Source organism: Eupeodes corollae, chromosome 2 (genome assembly GCF_945859685.1).
Source record: "Eupeodes corollae chromosome 2, idEupCoro1.1, whole genome shotgun sequence".
NCBI lineage: Eukaryota > Metazoa > Arthropoda > Insecta > Diptera > Syrphidae > Eupeodes > Eupeodes corollae.
In genome coordinates this window covers 12843100-12858173 of record NC_079148.1, presented here as the reverse complement: position 1 = coordinate 12858173, position 15074 = coordinate 12843100, and the positions used below count along the sequence as shown (strand labels likewise).

The following is a 15074-nucleotide window of genomic DNA, read 5'->3' as shown; positions in this document are numbered from 1 at the left end:
ATAAAAATAAATCTACTGAATTTTTGTTTAAATGTATACTTTTTTTCATTCTGTTTGTGTTTTTCTTGGTGGTCCACACGAATTCAGCTTATTTTCCACCATTTGCCAAAACAATGCCACTTCCTCCTTTGTTTTCTTGTGGAAGCCAAACGCATTATCGCGTTGATCCTCCATCAAATTTAAAAGCATTTCAAGCTGACCCTTGTTTGTTGTTTTTGACCCTAACATATTTGAAATGTTATTTTATTTTGTAACTCTCCACCTCAATTGTCGGGAACAAACTCGCTCCAAATGAATTCGTATTTTCCCTTTTTTCGACATTTAGAATAGCTACTTTTTTTCCCGGAGTATTTTTTCCCATTTTCGAACTTGTTTAGAATAAGGGAAATTGAAAAGGGAACAAAATCCCCAAGATTTTATTTAGAATGAGAGAGCAGGGAAAAGGGAAATATTTCCCCGGGAATTGCCATTTAGAATTGAGCTGACTGTAAAGGGAATTTCGTTGATTCCGAATGAAATTCATCATAACAATAAATATTTCTATGAAATAAAACTTTCCGTGGGAAATAAAAATCCCCTGGAGTTTGCTGATAAGACCTTTTGTGCTTTCCAAAATAGGACTGTCAAAAAATGTCCTTTCCATAAAATAGATAGTTTCTTTCTTTCTAGCTGTTTCATGAAAATAAAAACACACATTTGTTTAACAAATTACACTAGTTACTTTATTTAATAGGATATTTTGTTCTTTCCAATTTTATATTTTGCTATCCCACTTCCAACTATTCTTCCTGCACAATAGGAAGACACTAGTACATGGGAATAACTATTCAAATGGAAAAGAACAATTAGGTAAATATTTTTTCGTTTTGTTTTTGTTTTAATTATATGTATATATAAAAAAAAGAAAGACTGAGGAAACAAAAATAAAAATATTTTGCCATAGAAACGTTATACAATAGAATTATGTTATTATTTTTTGTTTATCATTTCATAATAAGTTTAATAATAATTATAATTAAGATTTTTTTTTGTTTGTTTTATTCAGAATTTTATTCTTATACAATTATCCAAGAATATTTTAATTAATTTATTACTTAAAAATTGTTTTGTTTTTAGTCCGTTTGTTTGTTTGTTTGTGTATAAATTATGGGTTTGTTGTGTAAGTTGTAAGTAGTAGTTATTTATAATGTACTAGAAATAGGGTCAGTGTTTTTGTTTTGTATTTTTTTTTTAAATATTATTTAAATTACATTGAAATTACATAATGTTGTAGAGTGAAGTGGAGTGGAGTCATGCAAAACAGTGTTTCAAATTCATTTGTTTTATTTAATGTGTCAACTGCATTTATTTATTTTGTATTTATTTATATAGTGTTTTGTGTTATTAATAATTAATAATTTATTAATAAATTTTCCCCGGTACGCTGCCATGTTTCATTTTATTCTGTTTTAACTTTTATATCATTATTTATGTTTAATCATTTAAATATGTGACTTATATAAATGTTTCAATAAAAAAATATATATATGTATTTCATATGTATATAATATAATATAATATATATTTATAAATTTATAATTTAATGTATAATGCTTTTTTATTGCCGGCCATCAACATCAAATCGAATCGACGCAAATTGTCATTAATATTTATAATTTATTAATTGTGTTATTTTATAATTTGTTATAACTATCTACATAGAAAATGTACCAATAATTCATTTTCATTAAATTTTTTTGTTTTCTTCTTCTTTATCTTCTTCTTCTGATTTTGTTTTCTTTTGTATATGCGTATATATAATATGTGTATATAAAATAACGAATAATACATTGGATTTTGCCTGAATTATTTGCTGCTGCTGATTTTGCTGTTTGCTTGTTTTTGTTTCTGTTTTATGTTCGTTCTCATATAAATAAAAATAAAATAAAATTAAAAAAATAAACTTAATTTTTATCATCACATTCAAGACACTTTTTACATCAATTGTAAAATACAACAATTATTTTTCTGTAATGAGAGGTACTCTCTCTCTCTTCAAAAATAAAAGAAAAGAGGTTCCATCATTGAAGGCGGCACTTTTACGACGACCTATCAGAACAAAACATACATAAAGAAAATCATTTCTTTTCGGTTTTTCTTTTCAATTTGCTTTTTGTTTCTTTTTTTTGTGTTTCGCTAAAATGTGTTTTTTTTTTATTTTTTTTTGGTTGTAAATTTATATTTTTAGGCAAAGCATAATTTGAAAAATTAAGTATTTCTTTTTTTTGTTTTGTTTGTTTGTTTGGTTTTCTTCATGTTTTGAAGCTTGAAGGCTAAATTTGGCGCTAGACTAAACCTACTTTAATAATGACTGCTTATGAAAGGCTTTTCTTTCGTGTGGATTTTTGTTTTGTGCTCTGTGCATCAGCTTTGTTTTGTTTTGTTTCGTTTATTGAATATCACACATTTCATTGAAATTACAACGTTCAATACTGTTCCTGAATATTTGTTTCATTTCCCTTAGACTGCAAAGGTCTTGATTTTGGGGACAACCAGGAAGCCGAACAACACGCTCCTGGTGCAGAGTCAATACCATTGGCTCATAAGAGCATCTGAAATGAAAAACAGAAAAGTTAATATAAATTATAAAACTTGAAAGTTAGAAGAATTTTATCGAATTTAAAATATAATAAAGCGAATATACGTCCAGGAATCTTATTTATTTTTTAATCAATTTAGATACTAATCTATTTTTGTTTATCAGCGAGTGACCAGTACAAATTTTAACGAGCTTAGCTTCATATATACCCTTATTATGTTTGACGAATCGAACGTTCGAATTGAGATGTTTTCATTAGCGAACTAACACATTCGACAGACCACCCTTGGAGTACTTTACAATTCGAGTTCGAAATTCAGTGCTACCATCCAAAAAAAATAACGTCAACTCATGGAATTTCAAAAAAACTGTTGTGTTCAGTAATTGATAATTTTTATATTTAATAAAAATACAAAATAAACCAAAATGATAAGCAACATAGATTTGTTTATTTGGAGAAAACGCAAATTACAGAAAAAAAAAGTAAGAATGTTTCGACTGCGTAAGAATATTAGAGACAACTCTAATTTCTTGAAACTCCCTAATCATCTGTAAGTAGAACAAATATTTTATACCTGCTGGAAGTTCTTTCAATTCTAATTTATTCCTTAAGTTTCAGATAATATTTTCGACTGAATAAGGAAGCGTTTGTATTCTTATTTAACAAGTTGGAAGGCCAATTTAAATATGCAAGCACCTCGTAGGAAAAGATTTTGACTTTGGCATAACACAACCCTTGTTTTCATTAGTATTAAAAGAAGTTGTGTGTTCTATTGAAGACAAATTCCGTCCAACCTGGATTAGTCTCAACATGTACTTTTTTTAACGGCCAGGTTAACGGGAGTAATAGGATGTGTTGACGGAACCCATATAGGAATCATTGCTCCGATTGAGTTTCGTCATCAATATCTTAACAGAAAACGAAATTACAGTATAAACGCAATTATAGTAAGTTTTTTCCTTTGAGAGTAGCTTTTGGTTTTTAACAATTTATTATCGTTTTCTTAACACAGTAAGATACAATATGTTATAATCTAGTGAAAAGCTATTATTACAAATAAGTATTTTTATAAGTAGTATAAAAGATAATTCAAAGTAGTTACAATTTATTCTATAACAAAGAAAAAAAATAAAAAGAAAACTAATTAAATTAATTCTAATCATAATTAATGCTCAAACATTTAAAGACGATAGATGATTTCTAATTTCTATCCTCATCCTTCGCGGATCTTCAATACTCCTAATATCGCGTTGAGAGGCTTTAAGGGAACGTAAAGCACCATACGTTTTTCCTATGACTGAATTTATATGATTATCCCACGTCAAGCAGCGATTAAAAAGAATACCTAGATTTTTAGCTGTCTCAGAGTATATAATTATAGTATTGTTAAGGAATGACAAGTAGGATAAGTCTAATGGTTTCCGTGAAATAACGAGACAGTTTTATTTCAAAGGGTTTAATAAGAGGCAATGAGATGGAGACCAACGTGAAATGCTCTCCAAATCTTCGTTTATACAAGCTACATGATGTTCAATGAGACCTACTCTGCAACTTAGGTACAACTGCACATCGTGAGCGTACATACAGATTTTACAGTACTTTACAATACTAGGAAGTGCGTTAATGTACAATGAAAACAAGAGTGGACCCAAAATTGACCCTTGCGAAACTCCCCTTGTAGTTAACAAAAACTCAAATAAATTGTTATTTATATCAACTGCTTGTTTTTTTCCACTCAAGTAAGATTTGATTAAATCTACAGCATTGGATGAGAAAACAAACTCATTATGAAGTTTGTTGCACAGAAAAAAGAAGTCTACGGAATCGAATGCCTTGGAAAAGTCTAGTTAAACTAGAAACGAGATTTTGTCTTCATCCATCGATTGTCGCAAATCTTCTGTCACATTTATGAGCGAGGTAATACAGCTATGCCTCTTACGGAAACCAGATTGGTTTGGCGTTAATAGATTCGTACGACTTAAATACGCATTCATTTATCTTTGTCTTTGAAAAACTTTCGAGATGTAAGGCAAAATGGCTATGGGCCTAAAATCATCCATTTTTGAATTTTTTGGGATAGGGATGACTTTTGCAAGTTTCCATTGAGGAGGATATTCACTTGTTGTAAGAATGTAATTAAAAATATGAGTTATGTATGGTAAGAGAATCGGCAAAATAACTTTTAAAAATATGGGATGAATCTCATCAACGCCAGAAGCATTAAATTTTAAAGATAAAAGGCTCTCTACTATATTTGTGTCGTTTATGGTGGTGAAACCAAAACTTAATGTTGAGGTTATGGCCTTCTCGCCCAGTCTTACATCGTTTGAGTTTACAACGTTGATTGAAACGGGTATGGATGGTAACGAAACAAATTTACGATTTAAGACGTTGCCATCGATATTGTCAACCACGTCACCTTTAAGTTTACCAATGCCTATTTCTCTTAAATTCTTCCACAACTGACGCTTGTTCTAAGGTGAACCTAAACGTGTAGAAAAAACGTCAGTTCTTACTGTTTTTAAAGGAACATGAGCATCGTACAAGATTTTAATATTTTCGTTAAGGAATTGTACTTGTTCCGTTGTTGTATGCATATAATACAAAGCTTCAAAATGTACATATATAGCTTGGTGTTCCAATGCATTTAAATTAATATTTAAGTCCCTGTATTGGAATGTTCTTAAATATGAAGAAATATGAAAATCGAATGCAAGAAATATCAGGTCATGTCTTGAAAAACCTAGTGCAGAAAGTTGGTCATAAAGTGCAACTTTTTGAATATCACTTACCCAGCTTCAGGAAGATTAGGATCAACTAAAATATTACTGTTAAAGTCTCCGCACAATATAACATCAGAGCAGGTAAGAGAAACTTCTTTCAAGAGGTTTATTAAAGGCAAAAAGCTAATGCTATTGCTTGGTCTGCATACTAGTCCGACAAGAAGTTTGTTTTCAGAGCCTATCAAGTCTACGAACACATACTCAATTTTACTGTAGGAAGCGGAAACACATTGCAACTTACATTTAATAATGTTCTTTACAAAAATTGCCACCCCTCCACCTCGAAAATTTTATATCCCTTTAGTGAACACATTTGACCATTAACTTTGCACGAGAACCATGTTTCCGAGACACAGATAACTTCCACACCCGAAACTCATCGATCTTGGGCAGTAAACTCTGCGCATTAATGTGGCAAACCCTAAGCCAATTTTTTCGCCCACTCAAAACCCTCACCATCGTCCTCAACTCGCCCATTATTGGGTAAAACTATGATTTCAATTGTTTAATTTAAATATTAATAATTTTCTTCTTATTTTTCTAATTGTTTATTTTTTATTTTTATATTTTTTGTTTTATTTTTTTTTTTGTAAAAATGTTTTGGAATAAATTAATTAATCATAAAGTGTTTGGTCTGGCAATTTCATTCAATGTCTGCAAGCAGTCTATTAGAACAGCTGTGTCGCTGAGATGACGTTTGATATAAACAGATCCTCGCATCATGTATGCAGCGGCCAGTTGTTTACTTTTTTTTAGTGTAAGCGCTTTTTGAAATAAGAATTTGTTGTTTTGCGATAAGCTCTTCAGCATGTAGATTGCAATTTGCTGTTAAGTCCCAAACTCTCCAAGGAAATTTGTTTGTTGTTTTTCTTTTTATAATTTGCAATTGATTTCAGCACATATTGCTGTGTTAACGTTGTTGTTCTTCGGTCGAGGGCGTGTGACACATTAAACTATACATCGGAGTTAAATTTTCATTTGGAAGATGTGGAATACCAAATAAAAATGCATCACATGCGACCATCCGTTTTTCTGATGGTTTAAAAGTACCTTAACATCTCTTAGTTCATTAGTAGTGCGGTCAAGGTTTTCTTGAATAGTGTTTAGTGCAGTTATATTTTCATTGACATCTGATTGAATGTTAAATAGAGAAAATTCAGTTTTAAGAGTTGAAAGCTCGTTTTGTATAGCGATTATGTTCAATGAATTGTTGTCCTGGAATGTCTCCAATTGAGTGACCCGTTTAGTTATGCAACTGACACTTTGCTTAATATCATTTTTATCGAGTTGTATTTGTTTTTTAATACTAAGCTCAGTTTCTGCGATTTTCCCAACCAACATACTAATTATTGACTCACTTTGTCTTTTTAATCGTTCATCTAATTTGACCCACATTGAATTGTTGGCATCGTCCTCCAATAAAAATTTTTGTGCACATTTACGATTTGGAGATCGAGAAGATTCAGCATGAGAGAAGGTGGGAGTCATTTGAGATCCGTTACGTTTAGGAGGGGGAGACATTATTCAACGTTTTTGAGAGAGTACCACGACAACTCGTATGTATATAAAAACAATTTGGGATTGGCACAGTTCGATATTGCACAAAACAATAAATTTATATTGAAAGTTTTTTTTGATTTTTGATCTTTTATGTTCTTGAAAATGTACGTCACTTTGAGTTTATTATGTATGGAATTAATGGTGTTAACTCTCATATATGTATAAACTTGTTTTAGACTTTTTAAGCTTTATATCGATCGATTATTTTTAAAACAATTGCCAGAGAACAAAAAACACGTATACTCTGTTCTATCCATGAATACTTTTTTAGTGCAAGTTTTTAAGGCGTGTGACCATAAAATGTGTATTCGTTATGTTCACTTAAGATATCCTGGATCAACCCTATCCTTTGTATGGAACTCCAGAAATCTTAAGTCAGTTCTTTAAACGTGGCACCAAAGAGGAGAAAATTCAATGTTTATATTTCATATACATATCTATATATTGTAGTGTAGCCACATATGCGCCGCCACTGCCCATTCAATAAATGAGTAACTAAACATGTGAAATGCAAATCGAGTATGTTAGTCATATAATAACATCAACATTTCACTCGATTGCTCTGATTGTCATTCAATAGTAATAAGATCCTTATTTATATAATTTTACCACTAGAAAAATAAAATTATTTTGAATATGAAATTCAACGTATAGAAGTTAGATAGAAAATAAGTATAACAGTTAAGACAATAGTATTTAAGGAATGAATTCAATGAACATAAAACAGAATCAGAAGAGCATTCATATTGATCTTTTACTTTCAACCTGGAGGCGAGAAATCGCTTTTTTCAACTTAGCGTAGTACACTTAAAGTACTGATAGCGTGGTACGCTTAAAATACCTAGGGACCTATACCAACTCTTATACTCTACATGAAGACCCTGCCAGACCCCAAATGTCGCAGCAAGAAATAGACACTATAGTTTCAAAGCGGAAAAAGTACCTAGAGGAATTAAAGAAGAAGAAGATACAAGAATATATTCCCGAAGGGCCTACACCGCCAATGAAGTACATACCGACACCCACGACTGCTGGACCGCTACCAAAGAAGAAAAAAATTTGATAAAGAAAATGAACGACATTTATAGTTTAAATATCTTTAAAAATGGTCTTAACGACAACATTAAACAAACTATTTTTGCATCCCAACCAAATCACTAACAGAAGCATCAAACCTCGCAATAGAATTAGAAAAAAAAAAACAAATACTAACGCATTAATGTACTATAGACAAAACCCACAAAACATTAATCGATAAAACAGACAAAATTTTAATCAAGACAAGTAAACTAGAGAATGAAGAATATGACCCAGAAAAAAAATGCAAACTCACTGCTATAACTAATGAGGAAATAAACTCTTTAGGAACACTCGATCTAAACCTCCAATCATGTGAAACTATCTATCTACAGAAATTCCAACAAGTAGATGAAAAATTCCTATCGAAACAGAACAAAAACGGAAAAATGATTGAGGACATCTATAAAGAAACAACGTATGCAGTATGGGATGGGCAAAACCTATCTGATTGGTTTCTTGCCTTAGTAGGATTGATACAAGGTTGCAATCTCAGCCCTTCAGCTTTCTGCCTTTATATCGAAGATCTAATAAAAGACATGCCGTGTGGCATAACAATTGATGGGTTCCGGATTAAAGTTCTGATGTACGCAGACGATTTTGTCATGTTAGCCGAATCTCCTGAAACTCTTCAGTTAATGATCAACAAATTACGGAATTATTGTTCGAAATGGAATCTAACAGTAAACCTTGACAAATAAAAAAACAATGGTGTTTCGGAGAGGATCAGGGCGATTGGCTGCAAACGAGAAATGGTATTATGGAGCGGACCAAGTTGAAACTGTGAGGGAATACCAATACTTGGGTTACACTGTGACGAGCAACTTAAACCTAGAAAAACACCTAGTAAAAAAACTTTCGTCACCCAAAAATGCGATTGGGACGGTGTGGAAAAATGTGTATGGTAACAAGGACCTAGCGTTTAGTGCAAAATACAAAGTTTTTCTCGCAACGTCCGAATCAATAATGCTGTATGCTGCGGAATCATGGGGCTGGAATCAGTCTGAAACCACTGAAAACTCATGAGGTTCTTTCTAAAGATGCAGATCCGACTACCCGACACAACACCTAACTACATGCTTCTCATTGAAACCGGTCTATCACCTTTAAATCTCTCATCGCTTAAACTGCACTTCAACTACATTACCAAGTTAATGTATAGCCATGTGGATAAAGTTGCAAGAAAGACTCTTGTGAACTCTCTTTCAACCTAACTTTAGATAATTTACAAGAATGAAAGCCATATCTTAACAGTCTACTCGAAAAGCTCCACTCCAAATCTAGAGAGAAAAGTATAGAGGAAGCTACTAGTTCACTACATAGGAAATTCTACCCCCTACTTCCCCACAATTAAGGAGAATCCAATTACTTTAAGGACACCCATAACATTGAAATAATGTCATTGATTTTCAGGGCTAGAGGTGAACTTTTGCCTCACAATTTCATTCCACATCGCAATGACCTATTACTAAGCTGCTCCTTATGCAACACCAACGAAAGAGAAAACGTACTGCATTTCATCGCAAGGTGCCCCATTCTAGTTGAAATTCGGCGACAAATATAGCAGAAAAGTTATATGGAACAAGCGGAACTCATTGAAATTCAAAATGGAACAGATTGGAAAAAACTATCTCAGTATTTAAAAATAGCACTTAACTATAGAAGACAGATAATAAGAGAAGACTTTTAATATAAAATTGTATATAAAGCACCATAAAACAACAAAAATTGGAAATTTTATTAATTAAGGCTACCATCTGGCTGACGGCCCTTCCGGCCATGCTACTAAAGATTTAAACTCAAATTTTTTTGTAAATATTATTATGAATGAATAAATCTTATCTATCTTTCTATCTATCTATCTATCGAAATAGATGGTTTTTTAGGTAGAGATTTTTTCACCAAATTTCTCTGAAAAATAGACTACGAAACATTTACAATATCATTAAGCGCCGACGAAAAAACAATAACTTTGCAATGCAATCAAAACCATTACATGCACTTAGAATCAAAATACCTGGAAAAACTGAAATGATTCACGCACTAAAACTTTATTTAAATCATGATGAAGTTAGGGGATTTAAAGTCCTTTGCAATTATTACAGCAGGTTCATACCAAATTTTGCTGATATTGCAAAAAGCCTTAATGACCTTTTAAAGAAAAACTTGAAATTCAAGTGGGATACAAATTGTCAAACAGCCTTTGACACTTTAAAAAATAAACTCATGAAACCTCCTATACTACAGAATCCAAATTTCGAAAAACAATTTATTCTAACAACAGACGCATCAAATTTTGCACTAGAAGCAATCCTTTCCCAAGGCGAAATTGGTTAATATCTTCCTATATCAAACGCAAGGAATCACTGCAAAAACACGACTCATGACTTATTAAAACAAATGATACCGACAGAAACCGATGAAACCATTAAAAGAACATTAGTCATCACAAGGGGGGTGTCCAATAAAATGAATATGGACAGTAACAAGGAGAAATGCAACTCTCAAGAGAAGCCTGTACACCTTCAAATCTGAGAATGCATATCCATTAATTACGTAAAAAATATAAAGAAATTAAAATTTAATATACACTACCGGTCAAAAGTTTGAGGCCACCTTCAAAGGGTTCCTTTATTTGTACCTGGCGCCTGGGTTTATGTATGAATATATGATGTTTTTGACCTGCATTGATAACTTAGACCATTCATAAAAGGTGCAAGTGAAAAAACCCCAGATATTATGAGGAATTTCGTGAAAAAAGGTAAAAAAAATCTTCTCCAGTAAACAAAGTGCGCATCATGGGAAAAGTTAAGGAATTAACTATTAAAACTCGATCTGCGATATGACCCTTATTGAAAAAGGCTATTCGCAAAGAGAAATCGCCACAAAACTGAAGATATCCAAAGGAACAGTTCACAAGACCATACAGCGTTACTCTAGTACCGGCGGTTTTAAGGATAAACCGAGATCAGGGCAACCTAGAGTGACGAAAACCGAAATCCTGCATATCATCACCATAAGCAAGCGTTCAAGCAAGCAAGGAAGAAAACAGCATCAGATATACGCGCCGATATCAATGAAATCCGCAAATAACCATTATCTGTATCAACGATACAACGAAGGCTAAATCATGCTGGACTTTTTGGGCGCTATGCAGAGCGGAAACCATTTCTACGCCCCAAAACAAGATCAAACGGTCGGAATGGGCCAAAACCCATAAGTATTGGACAGATGAAGACTTCAAAAGAGTCTTATGGAGTGATGAGTCCAAGTTTGAGATATTTGGCTCAAATCGCAGTGTACGTCAGGCGCAGTTCTGAACAGAAGATGCTACCAGACTGTTTGGTCCCAACTGTAAAGCATGGGGGCGGTTCAGTAATGGTGTGGGGATGTTTTTCTTTCAATGTAGTAGGAGATCTAACACGAGTGATCGGAAGATTTGATAAAGTAGTCTATAAAACGATATTGGAAGACCACGTTTTGGTATCTGGACTCCGATTAATGGGTGAAGGTTCTTGTATTCCAGCAAGACAATGACCGAAACACACTTCAAAACTTTGCCGGGGATACCTGAAACAAAGATGAGGAAATTCTGAAAGTAATGGTATGGCCACCGCAGTCTCCAGATATTAACCCCATTGAGCTATTATGGGAATGTGCTCTTTGGGAAACTCTACAAACAGCTGGAATAATATTCCACAAGAAAAAATACAAAACCTTGTAAGAAGATTGCCCAGAATTGTAAAAAAAATGATTGAATTTAAAGGAGGGTTTTTTGATGAAAACTCAATTTAGAGCTTTTATTGTTTTTTTAAATAAATAATTTATGTTTAGTACAAAACTAGTTTATATTTTTCTATCATTTACAACTAGACATGCTCTTCACTTTTTTCCTAAAACTTCAGTTTAGGGGTTAAAACTCGATATTTCTCAAATTTCAGAGGTGGTCTGAACGGTAGTGTAGATAAAAATGCTAGGAATTTAAAAATTTGAAAATTTTGTGCACGTGCGATGTAGCGATAAAGCGGCGAATCCAGATTCGAATCTGATGAAGCTTGCATCAGATATAAATAAAGATAATATGTATACGTATACGGGATCTAACGATAATTCAGCGAACTAGAGTCGACACTGAAGAAATTAGCATCCAGAATGAATAAAGAAAAAAATAAACGAGTAAGCCCTTATCAACAATGATGAAATATTTAAGCATTTTGAAAAAGATAAATTCAAAGAAACATATACAAACATAAAAATAAATGGCCAGAATCCGAAATTCTTGATGATTTAACTAAATACAAACTAATCGACGAATTTCGACGTTCAATAATTTTTCCTTTCCATCGCGAGTAGGTGGTAGGTTTTTTTTGAGAACCAAACTCTCCAACACCTGTCGCTGCATTCGGGTTCGATTCCATCAGTTCGTCTAATTTTTCGAACTGATATTTATTAGTTCCCTTGCAGATGAATAAAAATTCATTGGTCCATATTACTAATATTGTTTTTATTTTCCGACATTACATAACCTTCGACCTTATCTCACACAATATGAATATACAAAGAATTTTGTATTCCTTTCCTACTCTCGGAACCCACGCGAGGTTCACCAGGCGATAATGCATCCTCAAAAAGTTACCGTTTTGTGTAGATTGGTCCGTGTTTTTTGAAAACAACGTTAGTGAGGCGGTCACCGTCAACAGCGAGCGCTACATAACGATGATAACTGATTTTTTATGGCCCAAATTGAACCATATGGACCTAAAGGACATGTGGTTTTAGCAGGAGGACGATACATGCCATACAGCAAACGCCTCTATTGACATTTTGCATGAACGATTTAAGGGTAAGGTTATCTCGCAGAGGTAATGTGAACTTTCCACCAAGGTCATGCGATTTGATCCCGCTAGGCTTTTTAATGTGGGGTTTCTTGAAGTCGCTGGTCTTTGCAAATAAACCACAATCGACCGATGCCCTAAAGGTGAACATAACAGGTCATCGCTTAAGTTCAGTCGGATCTATGCCGAAGAGCCTTTAAAAATTGGACCACCAGGATCCGTGCTACCGTAAGAAGCCGAGGAGGGCATTTGAATGAATTGACAAATCCTCCAAAAATAATTCTTGTCATAAAAAGTGCTTTCTTAAATTGCCCGTTCCGGATTCGGAATACAAACTGTAGGTCCCCTCCTCGTCCCTGACATGGCACTAGTTCTCAACAGAATGTTTATTTTATGGTCAAACAGAACAAAATTAGGACTTGTGAGAAAATAGCAAAAAATTTGTAAAACACGCTTTTTAAACACCAAGTAAAACCGTTCCCGTTGTTAGTCCACATTCGAAGAACAAGGATAAGAATCTAAAGACGAATATGAAAAGCTGAGGGTACTGTTATTAACTAAACAATTTATTGGGTTAGAAGTTTCAAACAAAAGATCATTTATAAAAAGAAGAAAGGAGGAGGAGGATTTGCCAATTTTAGGGACAAGCTGGACAAATGCTGTTTCATATCCATTAGGCAAAAGAGCTGTGGTGTATGAAGTATAAAAACCTTACGCAGTGGTTTTGCCAGCGTTGAACAACACCACTCAAGAACAATATTGGGGATACTTTCCGGGCTTGCAGATTTGTGAATATCATAATCTTTAATTATGCTAGCAACTGCACGAGTGCGAAGATACGTCCTATAAAATTGTTTAAGCTCTCAAGTAGAGGATGTATGGATCTCTTTGGTCAAATTAACAGCAAACTTTGCTCCAAATAAACTGGCTTTAAAGGGAGTATGATTATAAAGGTGCGTTAAAACCGAACATGTCACGCAGTTCCTACTTTTTTTAAATGTCCAGAAACTTTTAATATCTTTAGGGCATAGCATTTTTTGCCGGAATTTCTGATCATGCAAAAATCTGATTCGTGGAATATAAACGTTCTTTCTATCTTGTTTGAACTCTTTCCGGTTTTCCTCAATGGAGTTGGCCTTATAACAACGAAAACTTATATCTGTAATCCTATTAACCTTTTTACAGCGTGAAACAAATCATGCGTTATCTTTGGGTGTGCTAGATTTGTCCTGTACTAAAGTCAAAGTAACTATTAAGGAAGCAAAGCTTTTCCATATTGGCAAACGGTTCTAGTAGTTGTTTGTTTTTTACTTGTTCTTTTTTAAATTTGAAGTTCCTTTTTAAATGAAGCGATAATACACTGTTGGCATATTAATCATAATATCAGAGTTAAGAAACAAGTCTAGAGTTTTGCCAGATTACCCTACAACGTCAGGAATACGAGTTGGCAAGTCATTACTTTAGGAATAGGTTAAGTTCGAAACTCGTTTGCGACTCTAAGGCAATGTCACTGTTTTTTCTTTGAACATTAAAATATCATCATTAAGATATTTTAAATATATAACTGGAAGATATAAACATATATAGAAATAAACTTACTCGTATAAAATAAAAGCCAAATTACTGGCAAACGCATCTATTGCACTTGTCCTCCAATGCCTCACTATCGCTGCATCCTTATGAGTTAAATGTTCTTTATCTTTATACAATCCCAAATGAGCCAAAAGTTTCAGCATTGTACCGGAATGGGTAAAATAAAATGTGGCATTACTGTGCACTGAATGAGGACTAAAAATATATTTAAAAATTATTTTTTAAAAACAACAACAAAAATAGTTAAAACTTACTCAATATGATCAAACATATCAATAATAGCAGGACATGCCTGTCTGTGGGTAATATCAAAGCCATAACCATCAATCCAATAATATTGAAGATCTTCAGCGAATTCCATAAATTGTATTGTTTTCCTATTGAAAACCGAGCACCAGGGTGAAGCTTTCTTGTGTTTATTCCATGCTGTCTCAAAGGCACAAATTGTGTACATTAAATGGGCGTCTTCTTGTGTGATATCATCAAGCTGGGTTCGGTGTTTAATATGACGAACAACATCGCGCATTTCAGGTCCGCTAGCAAATTTTTTAACATAATCCAATGCATCGGGATTTTTGTCGACATCGGACTTCCAGCGTTTGCAAAGTTTATAAAACTAAAAAGATATATAAACAAAACTTATCTGT

General features: G+C 33.2%; 1 protein-coding gene across 4 annotated transcripts in view; it reads right to left on the bottom strand.

The window, feature by feature from the left end:
• Nucleotides 1-1312: 1312 nt before the first annotated feature.
• LOC129944055 (uncharacterized) overlaps nt 1313-15074 on the bottom strand; it is a 36078-nt gene continuing 22316 nt past the window's right edge. For 3 of the 4 annotated variants that reach the window (XM_056053212.1, XM_056053211.1, XM_056053213.1), the window contains exon 3: nt 14905-15043. In XM_056053212.1, coding sequence (XP_055909187.1) covers nt 15036-15043 — 8 coding nt within the window. In that variant the 3' untranslated portion in view covers nt 14905-15035. Of the gene's footprint in view, nt 2592-14433; nt 14623-14681; nt 15044-15074 lie in introns of those variants that run through there. The other variant, XM_056053214.1, reaches the window with a different exon arrangement.